General features: G+C 34.9%; 1 protein-coding gene across 4 annotated transcripts in view; it reads right to left on the bottom strand.

Annotated features, from left to right (window-relative positions):
• Window positions 1–14,837, bottom strand: part of SCAF8 (SR-related CTD associated factor 8) — a 151,095-nt gene that overhangs the window by 107,330 nt on the left and 28,928 nt on the right. For 3 of the 4 annotated variants that reach the window (XM_064413389.1, XM_064413387.1, XM_064413386.1), the window contains exons 6-13: window positions 14,400–14,530; window positions 11,344–11,520; window positions 7,699–7,778; window positions 7,175–7,292; window positions 4,248–4,379; window positions 4,010–4,122; window positions 3,335–3,528; window positions 1,084–1,184 (exon numbers count right to left, since the gene is read on the bottom strand). In XM_064413389.1, coding sequence (XP_064269459.1) covers window positions 1,084–1,184; window positions 3,335–3,528; window positions 4,010–4,122; window positions 4,248–4,379; window positions 7,175–7,292; window positions 7,699–7,778; window positions 11,344–11,520; window positions 14,400–14,530 — 1,046 coding nt within the window. Of the gene's footprint in view, window positions 1–1,083; window positions 1,185–3,334; window positions 3,529–4,009; window positions 4,123–4,247; window positions 4,380–7,174; window positions 7,293–7,698; window positions 7,779–8,073; window positions 8,263–11,343; window positions 11,521–14,399; window positions 14,531–14,837 lie in introns of those variants that run through there. The other variant, XM_064413390.1, reaches the window with a different exon arrangement.

Here is a 14,837-nt window from a genome sequence, read left to right as displayed (position 1 = left end):
GTCAAAAATCTTGGTGTACTTTTGCACTGTTTAAATGCACATAGTAACATGACAAACTTGTAAGATGACAGACTGTAAACATATTTTCTGAGACCTGCATTACGATATATGTTGTTATTCCAGTTACTTAAGCTTTGTGGAATGTGTAGGATGAACTATCCATAATATGGTTTGCCTTTGAAATATAACAGGCACTGGGACATGTATAGTTGTTACACTGCTTGCCTTAATAGCCCCTACAAATCAAAATGAGGTTTAAATAGTTTAAATAGCTGGCTATGAGGCTAGCTTTTTCACTTGTGAAACTTTTTAGAAGATTCTCTAAAGTCACAAAAAAGTATTCCTTATTAATTACATATTTGAATGTATTAACATGACAGGAAAACAGTAAAAGTTTCATCTGAAATGAATGAAATTGCACAAGAAGCATTTTAGAACTGCTGAAGCAAAAGGAAAAGCCAGATTTCTCTCATGCAGATGAGCACATCACAGCAGTTTTAGGAGAAATATAACTTCTTTGAAGCTGAATTACAGGCAACTGAGGTACTACTCCAAACACCTGACTCTAAATTACTCTAAGTAATGAGCATTGTATGTCCCAATTACAAGCATCTTTTTAATTGTCACATTTTAGAATAAATGTTTGTTTAGAGTAGAATTTCTTTTCTTCTAAATGTTTTATTGAGAAGGATTCAACTTAAGGAATCCTCTGTTTGGAAAGTAACAAAAAACAATGTGGATACACATTATAGGCGTCCTTAGGCCAAGGAAAAATGATACCTGCTCCATGACACATCACTAAACCAGAACAACCATAACTTTTTGGTTAAACCTGGTTTAAAAACTGCATAGAGTGCTAGAGCTTAGCAAGCTAGAGCCTTTTTACCTTGAAGTGTACTGTCTTCACTGCTACAAAACAGAGTAGACCAAAACCAGGTGGCAAAACCATGGCCACAATTTTTAACTGTGATAGTAAAGTCTCCTAAATAAAAGTTTAAGCAGCTGTAAAGAACTCAGAGACATAAACATGCTAAAGTCTCTAGTCTAACATTCCTGAAAAAGCATAGCAACACGCTTACTTACATTAATTGACTCTATTTGTCCAAATTCTTCAAACAAGTTTGTTAAATCTTGCTGTGTAGCCTTCTTGTCTACTTGACCTACCCAAAGAGTAGTACTGCAAACTGCCAAGAGACACATTCACATCAATCAAAATACTCAATGTTAGCTTATGAAATACTCTATAGCAGGAATCACTGCTGAAAACCCAGGAATGGTAAATCTATTACTTACTATATAGAGATTGAATACATTAACAAAAATGATAAAGGGTTAAACAACAGCAAATATATTCACCACAAGCACTCATTCTTTTTGTTTCATTTTCTTTCAAACAAAATAGTTGTTTTCATAGAAATAAAACCATAAAATTCTGTAGATTATCAGCTACAGTAAACTGAATTATAATTACTTCTGGAAAAAAACCAAAACATTTTTCTTCTACTTTCCATTAAAATCCCCATGCCTTTAGGACTCATATCAATTTTAAAAAAGTGAGACTAAGTTCTAACTGGATAAAAATGTATTACAGATGGAACTTAATACAGCGGTATTATGCACTGCATTTTCACCTGAAAATAGCAACAATACTATTAATTTACCATGGGCAACAATCTGGAAAGAAATTTATCTGAGGCCAATCAGGCTGAAGACATGCATGATACTGCTGATTCTTGTCAATTCCACCACAAGCCCAGATCCCTGCCTTCCAAATGTCCTCCCAATCTCGCCAAACACAAACACTTACTGACATGAGCTGACTTCTTTCTCCCATATGTACATGGTTCCAATTCCTCTCTCTTCCAAATACTGCCCAATCTACATGTACAGCTTGGATTTCTTGGTCTGCCCTATCCTTTACCAAGGAAACATTCTTTCTTCATCATTATCTTGATACATCACATCTCCTTTCTGTACCAATCCCGGTGCACCAAAATGGAAACCAAAGCTGTGCATTCTGTCAACTGACATTTTCAACTGACATAGTACTCTGCGGTGCTGAGAATGACCAGTTGTAAGATTTCTCTTGAACAAAACTTGTTCCTTACATGCCTGTAGACGGTGTCAAGCTCCAGGAAACAATTCTTTAGATCTCAACAAGTAATAGTGTAATTGTAGTAATTGTTCAGCTGTCACTGAACAAATTTCATGAACATGAACACTTGTCAGGTGAATTAATTATTTATTTAATTACTAACCTCCCCCCAAAGCTTCCACACTTCACTGAGCCTACTTAATATCTCCTCTAAATTTCACAGGACCTCAAATGCTGCTGCTGTTTGCTAGGTTACTTAACATCTCTGTCTCCCAGCTCCCAACCATTCTGATTATAGATCCCTTGCCTTGTAGACTTCTGGGAGAAATCTACACCACAAAACCAATTTGTCTCTTTTCATGTGAAAAAAACAGAGAAGAAGGGTGAAAAAAAGCGCATCTAAACTGTAATACAGTCCCCACTTTAAAGTCACCTTGGAATGATATAAAATATTAATGTGAACAGAACATTCTTTCCTTTGCAAAAATGAGTTGTGAGCTGCTTTCTTGTCAGATAAACCATATAGTTCTAACACACAAGATAAATGCAAAACTATATAAAAAACCATTTATAACCTATCTGAACAAAGTTAAATTCTCAAAATACATTCCCTTTGATTTAAGAAACCGGGTGGAGGAAGTTGTTTTTCTCCTTACTACCTTCCTTTTTTTTGGTATGTAAATTCTCTGTGGAAATGAAAGCAGTACACAGCAGCACTCTGCAGAAGCTGAAATCCACTTGGTTTTTGAATACTTTCTTAAGATACCAGCATTACGGTCTGTCTTACACTAGCAAATTCCGCATGCTTTGGTGCTACATTCCTCTGAAAATCTATTTAAAAAACAATGTAAACATTTTAAAACCCAGGCCTCTAAGATTTCCACCAAAGTGTTCGTTTGACGTGTGCACCACACACTTTAACATTTTAGCAATTTTCAGACCAACTGCTGGACACATTCAAATGCCAAGTTAAAGACAGCATTAAAGAGAAAAGATTGTAACAGAGACAGCCCTTGCTGCTCTCTGTTTAGAAGCATAATCAGTGGTGCAAGTGTGACTAAAGACATCAGTAGAAGAGTATGATACTTGTTGTCTAAGATCATATGATGTACCTAAGCTGCAAGAAACATCAGAAATTAAATATATAGTAGTCAAGATAAATCTTGTTCTGCCAATGAAAACAGAGCCTTTTTTCCAATTAATCCTACATTATTAAAGCACTAGGCAGGTGCTACATACCGCTTAGTGTTTTTGATCGTATAGGAGGCAATCCCTTTTTCTGACGTTCTTTTTCCCTTTCCCTAGCCCTTCTTTCACTGGAGTATGACCGAGATGACTTTCTCTTCCTTTCTCTTGATCTTGAGCGTGAACGTTTTCTGTGTTTCCGCTTACGAGAACCAGATCGTGATCTAGACCTTCGTTTTCTTGGTGACCTACAAAATACTTAATTTTAGTATGCTGAGTTAAAAAAAAAATACTCTCAGTTGTCTTTTAACTGTAAATTTATGGCACTACACAGATATTTCCATTATATTCACTAGAACTACTTCAGGAAATAAACTTAATGCCATTTGGGTGAGGAACAGAATTACACCTTAAAACAAAACACATTCAAAATGTTCTGTATCTACAGTAACTAATTCTCTGGCACAGAAAGCCTGTCCAGCTGGCTAGTGCTAGTTATTTCTGTAACCTGAATAGGTCTTAAAAAATTTCAGTTAAATCATCCACATGGCAAATGAACTGTCATACCAAAAGTCTGCGTCTAACACACAAATATTTAAGGAACATGTCTTTTCATTGCCAAAACTGCTTATGACAATTCTGGAAAATAATGAATTAGGACAGACAATCACAAATTGCAACTGTTTTTCAGAAAAGCTTCCTTTACTTAATACAAGGTAATTACAAAACCTTGAACGAGATCTTGAACGAGTTCTTGATCTTGAACGAACAGCTGATTTCTTTTCTTCTTGTTCAAAAATCTCTTCTTCAGCAATATCCTGACCTTCATCTATATCCATGTCCTGAGATCAGACATAAAAGATGTTCAATAACACTTAATACATTTACTCACAATACATATGACTTGGAATTGGGTTAGTTTGTGTTTTCTTTTCAATTTCTATAATAATATTTTAAATAGTTTTACCTGTTGCTGAATATCCATGGAATCATCTACATTTGCTTCCACTTCTAAAAACTGTTGTTGACTACTCCCTTGTGATGGTGATGCCGAGTGCTCTGAACCAAAATTTCCTTCTTGATTCTCCTCAGGGCTTGCCTAAATAACAGTCAATAATATACCATAAAGCCCCTTGCAATTACAAATGTAATATTATACAAAAATAATATTCCCATTTCTCATTAATATGAAAGCTAAACTGGAAATCAATCCATTCATTTATTTTTTTATGGTATCATCCTTAAACACAAAACTTCGAAATAATTAATATTTCTGATTACAAAAGATTAGCATCTATTTCCTAAATAACAAAACTACAGAATATACAATTCACTGCTTCAAAACAGAAATTCACAGGACAAATGTAGCCATATGTACAGTGACCTTGAAAGACACCCACTTGTCCCCCATGCATGTGCATTAATAAATGTTGATGCTAACACAATAAAAACATTTGCAATACCAATTCAACTATTTTTTAATTAGTTCAATTGGTATTGCAAATATTTTTATTGTGTTAGTATTAACATTAGCCAGAACTTTTTAACTAGTGAATGATTTCAGAGAAGCAATTAGTGAAAAACAAGAGAGGAGGCTATGTCATTTGTGTCAACATGGCAATTTCAAAAGATCTAACAAAATAAGCAGTTCTGGAAAAAACCCCAAAATTAATGAATGTGGAATACTCAAAGTGTTAATGATTTGCTAGAGAAAAAGCTATAACAGCCTGTGCATTGCCTGAAAATACAGATTTGGAAAAAAATATCTCTAAGGTACAAGATAATTCAAGAATTAGAACAAATGAAATTAAAATATTCAGAAATCATATGAGTACAATTTAGAAAAGCAATTCAAAATCCACAATCCATTACTGCAGGTAAACATTTTAGTGATCCTCACTATATTTTAACTTTTAATTAAACAAATCCTACATGTTCAATCTGCCCAGAGAATGACAGGAAGTTAGCAGAATGACTAGTAGTAAAAATTTTATCTTTATATTTTTTAAACATCTTATAACAAGTTTGTAAAAAAATATTCTACTATAATTCAGTTAATTTATTTGCCTTGTGACAGAATGTTTTGTCTCATTTTCCTTATATTTAATTATTCTTCAACCATCTGTTTCTTGGTATCAATGCCTACAATTCTTGTTGCTCCTTCTGTCTTTACTTCTGTCCTCCCTTTCCCTCTGGCTCCTCATCAGATCCCTAATAATCTTGTTTTGTGCTTTATCTTTCCTTCTCTTTCCCTTTGATCTTTCCCAATGAAAATTACACATGGAATTAAAGCAAACATTACCCACAACATACTGCAGTCACTACAAAGTAGTTCCAGCAGCAGTTTGTATCTTTTAGCTGTTATCAAAGTGAAAAAAAAGACTTTCTCTCCATACTGACTAGACAAGAAGATTGGATCTGAAGGGAAAATTCGTCAGGTCGTGTAATAGAAAATTAAATAGTAACGGGAGAGTCAAGTAAATATTCTACTCATAAATATATTGTAAACTTTTATTTTGCCGATTTTACAATAAGGTAGGCATTCAATATTTTTATTTTCAAATCAGACAGATACTTTTTGATATGACACATCAAGAGTTCCTCAAACAGATCATTCCTCATTGCTTTATTTCTTTACAAGGTTTTTAGTTTTTAGAAATAGAAATGGCTAGATATCCACCAAGAACCAAAACTATTTAGTCTGTAGCTATGCTGTATATTCTTTTCCATTTACTACACTTAAATGAGAAATGAAAATAAATCAGTAAAATAAAGCAGTAAAGAAACAGTATCTAGTAAAAATTAAATTAATAAAATCAGAAATTCAAAGCTTAAATGGCATTCTTGATTGGAAGCTGAGCCACTTGGCTCAGGCAATTAAACAGATTGTTCAGGGAGGTGGTGGGGTCACCATCCCTGGGGGAGCTTAGGAGGTATCTGGATCTGGGCTGGGTGATGTGGTTCAGGGGTTACAGTGGCAGTGCTGGTTGACAGCTGGACTTAATGATCTTAAGATCCCTTCCTACCCTGACTACTCAATGGTTCTATGAGTTGGCCTTTCACAGCTTGAACTAAAGTCTCCAAAAGATGTTTGTAACCTTTGTGATCCCTTGTCTTTTCTTTCAACCTGAGATTTCTATTTTCCTGTGAAACCAGATGCAAAAACTCCACACGAAATCCACTTCATACCTGGCTAGGATCAAGACAAAACATTTTGCTTGTTTTGGTTTTGTTTTGTGTTTTTTTTTTTTTTAATGGCATCAGGAGGTAGAAAGAACATTTTAAGTGCAGAGGACTGATGGCAGTAGAAATAAGCCAAGTTACTTCAGTGTAGAAAGGACACAATTCATATAGTTAAGAGGAACCTTGGGTTATCTCAAGCACCAGTTCTTAATTAATAATTTCTCAGGAAATATGTGATTATACTTTAGGTCAGATTCTTCAACAGAATTATTTCATCAATTACTAGTCAAGACATAAAACCTAGGGAAATTAAAGCTACCCACAGTCTCCATTCTATATGCGTCCTCCCCTCAGAGACAGGAGCATAATCACTTTATTGCTCACCTTATTCCTTCTGTGAGCATGGAAAAGCTTTTTTTTCCCCATGTAAAGAGCTGAAAGCCAAGCAGAGTCATGTCTAACTCACCTAATGAGTACTCTCCCAAGAGAAGCAAAATGTACTCCCCACACATTTGGTTGTGGGGTTTTTTTCTGCTTTAAGCACTTTTTTCCAGTTACTCTGCAAGCTTCTGTTACATGGTCAGCTAGCGATAAAGACTTTAATGATAAGAAAACTGTCCGTAACAACACAATTTTTTTGTCCTGGAATATGCTTTTTTTAATCAGAGGAGAACATAAATTACTACGATAGCCACAAGATGGAGTTCTTACCTTTTGAGGCTGCTGCTGCTCCAGAAGTTGCTGTCTGAGATGTTCTAAATTTTGCTGCTGTAGCTGTTCAGCTAGTTGGTGAAAAAGTGAGTTGTTCACAGATTCTGGTACTAACGGCCTAAAATGAAATGACTTAAATTTAAAAAAAAAATCCTACAGTTTTTCTGTTTGTTTAAACAGTTAGTAAATAGGTCTTCACAACTAGGTTTCAAGTTTAACCAAAATGTAAAATAATGAGGACAATGAAGCTAGTTCCACCTTCTAGTATCATCACTATTCCATCAACTGTATAAATATAACTACAAAAACAAAGAACATGCTAACTTTTTCCTAAAGTTAGAAAATATTCTGGACCACAGACTTATAGTAAAATGTGTATGTTAATTCAGAAAACTGTAATTTCTCTTCCTGCTGTTTTAGTGTACTTATGCTCTGAAATAAGTATTTTCTTTACTTAATCCTGATTTCCAACCTGCACCAGGCAAATTTTAGCATTTTCCATAAGAAACATAGCTTGGTCTTACAATTGGGAAGAGGGAGTTTCCTTTTTAGGCTCTTCATTTTGTTCTGATTCTTCCCCAAAGTCAAACCTGTCCATCAGCTTCTAGGAGAAAACAAAATAAGCATTACTGAACACTCCTTATATGTCCCTTTAGGTATATTTCCTTTTCATTAGGAAGATGCTCTTATTTCTCAACCAAAAAAAAAATTTGGCAAATAACCTGAATAGAAAATTAAGTGTCATACTACTGTTGTCACCAAACTCTTGTCTGCATCAAATCTTGGCCCAGTTTTCCTGAGCTCTGCTGCAACAAGTACAACCAGATGTTTTTTTCCACAGTAACTAAGAACTATTTTGGAGTAAAGCTTAAACAAAGATCAATTTTATGTAATGGTACCTTTAATTAGAAGAAATTACTACGAAGAGGCCAACTATTCAATCCTTTGGTAATCATCAAACTTCTCTGCTCATATCAAGAGAAGACCTACAGCTTGATTACTTCACAAAGAATTACTGTATTTTTACACACACGTGTCATTTAGACAACCTGAATTCCTTCAAATATACTGCTCCTTGAAAACAACTTCTCAAATAGCCTGCAAAAAAAAAATCAAAGCAAGCAGTTATCATGTAAGAGGATTAATCCTTCTAATGGATAAGAAGAAAGGTATCTGATGAGGAGAAAGACTTGGATAAACTTCTGGTGTTATCTGTGAAGATGTCTACACTGGAGTTTCTGCCTTAGTAAAGAAGTTTGTCTATTAATTAAAAGTTTGTCTATTCTGAACATTAAAAAGTTCAGAAGTATTTTAACAGCACCTCACTTTCTTGAAGAGCAAATCTAAGGAACAAGCATAAAGAAACACAACAGATGTTATTTGTCATTGAGATTGCCTTTTTTCACTATTTAATGAAAGAACCATGCTATTAAAGCCATGTCCATGCATGTTTACACATCGTGGAAGTTTTCTGAAAAGCAGACCTAATGCTATACCACCGTAACTTCCTCTCAAACTTTAATCTCAGAAGAAAAAAACCAAGAGGATGAGAACGTGCGGTAGTCATTTTGAAATACTAAGGCAAAAACATCTTCAGCAAAAAGTCACAATGATTCAGTACCCCATTTTCTTTCTCAGGATGCTCTATTTACTCTCAATTACTGGAGTCCAGCAAGAAGAACAAAGCATAAGCTAACTAGAAGATGGATCGATAACTGATCAATCCAGAATTTTTAGAACCACTTTTCCCAATATAATATTTATGAGAAAGCAGGACTGAATATGTCTCTGAGAAAACACAGCAGAAACACAGACCATCAAGCTTATGTGAGATGGGATGCTAAAACACAGAACAACTTTCATCATATATATCTAATCAATTTACAGCAAGGTGACCACCTTTTTTGTTTGTATTGTTACAATATTTTCCAGTGAAATACTTATAAAATGCTGCTGCTGTGAAAAAAATTGTGCATTTCAGAAAAACAACCTCAACCTTAAAATACTATTAATCATCATGTATCTTCCATCATGACAAAGTAAGAGGGAAAATAACAGAATATGTACTGTATATGTACATATTCTGGCTGAGAATGGCTGAGAAAATAAATAAACAGAAAGTAGTCACCAGCTCATGACAAACAAAACAAACATTTAGATTAACCATGGCCAGAGAAAACAAGAGAATTTCCAGCCAAGACAGGTAAATGTGCAGCATGATTTTTGTTTACATTTGGTTTAAGTAACATTGTACATACTGAAGCAAAAAATCTGAACTGAAAGATCTTGATTTTTACATAGTTTGTACAAAAATAATCTCTACAGTGAAGTAACAGAAATTAAACCAAATTAAATATTAGGATACCAAGTTTAATGTTGCACACACTGCAGAACCTCCCTTTATGCTACATTTGTTACTTTAATTATGTAGGAAGAAAATGTGTTCAGAAAAAGGAACAGAAAGGAATAAAGACACGAAAAAAGGTTTTTATTAGAAATGAAACTAATTTTTTCGTAAGAATCAGGATATTCTCTTTGGAAATTAAAATAAAAGGTGTAGGGTAAATGCATAAGCAATGTTGATCAATTTTTTTTTACTGTAATACAAGTATTTGGTTCTATAGCAAGATCAGAAAACATGCACATTTGATGTTGCCAAAAGAATTCTTCACATAATGCAGATTAATTTGCACATTTAAATAACACAAGACACTACAGACTGAAGAGACTGAAAACAAAGGACTGGAAGAACTGCCAAATAGTTTTTTTTCTAAAAAATATGGATACTTATGCAGTCATCAAAATTATTTTCTTGCACTATTTATTATTTGTTATCCAATTCACCAACATGTTGTCATGAAATGAAAATTATGCTTCACAGTTTCCTTTGGATCACAATACTAATAAATGCTGGCGTTTTTTTCTGTAAAAGCTGCCTTTTCTTTTATGTCTGTATACAAACACCTCATCAGGATGTGAATTCCTTTAATTTGCTTCAATTTAAGTTGTCCAAAATTCAATACACGCACACCTACAAATAAACCAATCCATGGAAATGCTGGAATTCAAGTCTGTAGAATAACGCTGCACTATAAAATACTTTCTGTATGTAAATATTACAGCAGTCCCTGTTAACTGATGCATTCAATCCCTGGGATCATGCCCATCTCAAACTGATGGTTACAGCTGTGGTATAGCAGAGGACAGGCCATTCTTTTCCTGACTTATTTTTACAGCTGCATTACTTTCGATAGAAAGAGATTATCTGAGTGAAAATAAAAAAGGGTTTTTTGCTTCTTCAACTTCCTTATTCTTACTATTCACTCCAGGACAATCCTGCAGAGATTATGCACACAGAAACTGTTTCTTCCAAAGACAATAGAACAATGCTTATTTCTTTCTTTCTTCAGTTAGTTACAATTCCTTTAGCAGAAGTTCTTAGTTTTCTTTATTATAGGTATTATACTACTATGACTGCAATTGCCTGCATGGTTGTTGCTACCTGGCATGCAGTAATATTAGTATTATTAAATTCCTGCATTCTGATTTTGTTTGTAACTTGGTTTGGGGGGTTTTGGCTCTTTTTCTTGGGGGAGGGGAGGGGGTGGGTGGGTTGTTGGTGTTTGGTTTTTTGGTTGGTTAGTTTTGGGTTGTTTGTAATGAAAGTTTCTTTACCTACAGGTTTATTTATTCACTTACATCAGTTTGTGACTAAGATTAAAGTTTTCTTGGCACATACTTTATAATGCAAAAAAATTACAAATCCAAGTTTTTACTCTTCTGAGAAAACAGTATATATTAATTCCTGCATATTTTCCATTTATTACCTTGTAAGAAAGAATTCTCATTGCTGTGTTACAAAGGGCGTGGAAACATATGGCTTAACTTTGCTAAATCATAAATCAAATCCGTTACCATATTCAATAACCTTTGTGGGTCTCTTCCAACTCTAGATTTTATACAATGGACTATTTAGCCCTAAACTCATATAAAACTAATATTTTCATTTACACTACTGTCTAGACATTGTTTTTTATTTTTAAGCTGTATCACTTTAGAGTATATTAATGTATTTTTAAAATGTCCAAAGTCAAACAATAAAATCCAAAATAATTTCTCACATATATTAAAAAAAAATACTTCTTCAAATTCTATTATTCCACTTCTACCTTATTAAAAGAGACACTCTGTTCCAGTGGATTAAGTGTGTTAGCAGCAGCAGCTGCAGCTGTGAGCTGTGCCGTGAGGGCCTGTAACTGGACAACGAGACCGGCATCCAGAGCTTGAAGTAGCGAAGGCTGAGGTTTCTGCTGCTGGATCTGCAGTGTCTGTATCAACTGCTGAAGCTAAAAGACAAAAGATAACAAATACATTGAAGAAGATTTTTAAGCAAGAAAACAAAGTACAAAATAGACTCTTCCCCTTCCACTTAGTAAAAAAAAAACTCCCAGGAATGAAGCATCATCTAACCTATGGCTATTATTTTGTCTTTAATTTGTTTTCATTTACAGCAAATTTTGTTCCCACTTACTGGCTAATTTGTTTTCTGGGGCTGATAAGATAGGCAGATGCTTCTTCTTCCTAACTTGCTCTGACAGGTTGCATGATGATGCCAGTCACCACTCAGGATTTCCTGCTTTCTAGTGCTCCCCCTCTTCTGTTTCTCCAGTTTGATTCCTTTTGACCTGAAAAAAATCTGTTAGCCTATTCCAGCTTCCTAAGGGCCCACCTATATTAGGATATTCTGTGTCCTGCAACAGCATTTGTACAGAGAAAAGAACTGCACTGTGGCAAGCTCCACTTACACCAATGCAGCCAGTTCACAGGGAGAGCTTGCACCCGTGTCTCTGCACAAGTCACAAGTGAAATCTCATGGTGAAACTCAGGTGTGGGTTGATAGAATGCAATTCTCCTGCTATGTTAACAAAACATCAAAAGCAAATGTACAAACCAATCACTTCATCTATCTCAATTTCCTTACTTCAAATTGCTATGTTTATACAATCTTTTAGAGAAGCTGTCCTAATGAGGAAATTAAAGGCTTTCTCATGTAGATTTATCTGTTGAACACGGATGCTCCCACAAAATTGTGCAATTTGCCTTAAGAAAAAATATTAATCCTATTGAAAGATGCTCTCCTAAACCACTGTAGAATTAGAGGAAGCTCTTTGACATTCCTCAAGATAAATCTCTATAGATTCTTATCATTAGATATCTGTGTAAAAAAGGTTGAGCAAATTAGGTAGTTCAAACTTGCTGACCTAAGTCCCTGATTACCCTTACCTTCAATATTCCAACCCTTTGTAAGTTTCCCCACTAAACTTTTAAATGGTTCAATCCCTCCCTCCTTACTAGCCTCACTAGAAACTTCATAAATTGATTTGGTTGAATTTCTTTTCCACGATGCATCAAAAATGTGAGACCCTTTTTTAAGATAGTTTTAGAGTTACTTTCTGATAATGTGAAACCATTTTCCCTATTCTTTTAAAAACAGTTATATAGATTTCTTATACAGCAGAGCCTCTGAAAAGGCTTCAATTGTTGTTCTACCTCAGGAAGAGCTTTCCCTGATTACTGCAATAGGCAAAGCTGAAGAGTTCCCCCCTCACCCCACTTTTTGTCTGATAACAGCTGGTCCAGCCTGTGCATTGCTCTCAGTAGGAAGGAATCAAACTGAAGAGGCAGAGATGAAGGCCCTAGAGTGGAAAAATCCTGGGTGGGCACCATTCCTGCTGTTTTCACATTCTTGTTAGTCATATTTTTCTTAGTCAGCCCTCTCTTATGTCTAGACTCCCAATTTACCTGCACGCATTCTCACTTATAAAACACAACTGTAGGATTAAATCAAGGACTTTGGAGCTGGGGAGCCAGGGAGAGGCTGTGGCAGAAGGACTGGTTTGGAGAACAAGAAGAAAAGAGACAGACAGGATGTAAGCAAATATCATAGCTCCTCTACGAATCCTAGACATCTGCATGTACATGTTTATTGTGTACCCAGTCTGTCTCTTCTCTTCTGCTTAAGACTATTTTGAGCTAAATAGCCAAATGTTATTTCTTTGTGATCTGTTGTGTTTAAAATTTTAATTCCCTTCTCATCTTCACTTTTTTCTCTCGCTTTTCTTTTTCTATATTCTCTAAGCAACAATCCTTAAAATTACCTCACTGACTTTACACATATTTACCATTCTCATTTCATATCCTTTTCTTTTTTAAGAGCTAGTCCACTATTTTTCCTTCACATTTCTCAAAGTACTCCACAAACTCATTTTGCTTCACTTTTTGTAACTTCGTTTCTTCCAATGTAATCAGATAAAAATATTCCCTCCACTTGACTTCTGAACAATTACAGACAACTCTAGCTAGCTAAATACTGTACAACATTCTCACTAAGTAAAGTTGTTATTGCCAGCACCACGGCTTTCACTGGCCATTGCTTCTTATTCATATGCGTGAGATTTTTGTTTAGTAGGCCAGCAGGTAAAACAACCTCAGTCCAAATAAAAATCATAATGCCAAAGTTATGCCGGTGCAGTAGCTCTAGCATAGCCTGAAAAATTATCTACATTTTTACAGAAAGCCAGTTGTGTGTGCTTAACTTATGTAACCACAGGTTATTAGGATAAGTAGTTTTTGTGATGCTAGACATCAAGACCTTTTTGGAGTTGAGCATTTAAAGACTGAAGAACACAGTAACTTCCAAAATCTTATTTTTGAATGCTGCAAAATAAAATCTATGTTTAGCTGATGGAAAGATATAAAATTGAATCAATACACAGTACACTTCCCAAAGAAGTTTGCTCCCATTCTGTAATTCTGTATAATGTTTAGCTCTTCTTCAGGCATCCAACAGAGACATATGCTTTAACTGGCATTCTATTTCATATCTATATCCATGAAATCTTATTGTTGCTCTTGATTTAGTCATCTGCAGTAGATCTGTACTTATCATCTATACAGACAAGTATGTATTACAGACCATCTCATCTGAAATCACCTTCTGAGACACTTTAAGTCTTTAAAGGTAAGGGCTTTAAACATGGCTGGCTCCAAAAGGTAACATGGAGTTTTAATTGACCTGGAACTTACTTGTGATGAACAGCCTCATGGGAAAGTTAACATGGATACTGGACATAAATGTAAGAGTTACACAGGAAAGCATTCCTTACCTGTACCTTAAAGACACAAAGTATCAGACAGTCTACAGTGTAACTGTCTACAAAATTACCTGTTGGCCTTGAGGACTCTGTAAAATCTGTGCAACAGCAGCAAGGGTGTCTGTGTTAGCAATCTGAGATACCCAAGGATCAGGCAAACTCTGCGCCACATTGGCTGGGGTAACTGGAGTTACAGGTGTACCTAAAAAAGAGAAAAATCAATATGCAAAAATATCTTACACAGAAAATAAGAATAGTGTTAGAGAAGAAAAAAAAACTGCTGTTATTAAACACTGAGAAAGTACATCAATTGAAACTATTTTTCTGACATACACGACAGCACACCGAAATAATACAGACTCACATCAACATTCCTCAAGTAGCAGAATTACTTAGTGTTAGCTGGGACTAGTGGGACTACTAACAAAAACACTGACGAAGACAAAATAAATAGGTTTCACACAGTATTCCAAAATATTCAGTGGAAACTACATACATCAAGAGGTAAT

The sequence above is a fragment of the Passer domesticus genome, chromosome 3 (genome assembly GCF_036417665.1).
Source record: "Passer domesticus isolate bPasDom1 chromosome 3, bPasDom1.hap1, whole genome shotgun sequence".
Lineage (NCBI taxonomy): Eukaryota > Metazoa > Chordata > Aves > Passeriformes > Passeridae > Passer > Passer domesticus.
Note: the sequence above shows the minus strand (reverse complement) of the source record. Positions and strands in the feature narration are given on the sequence as shown.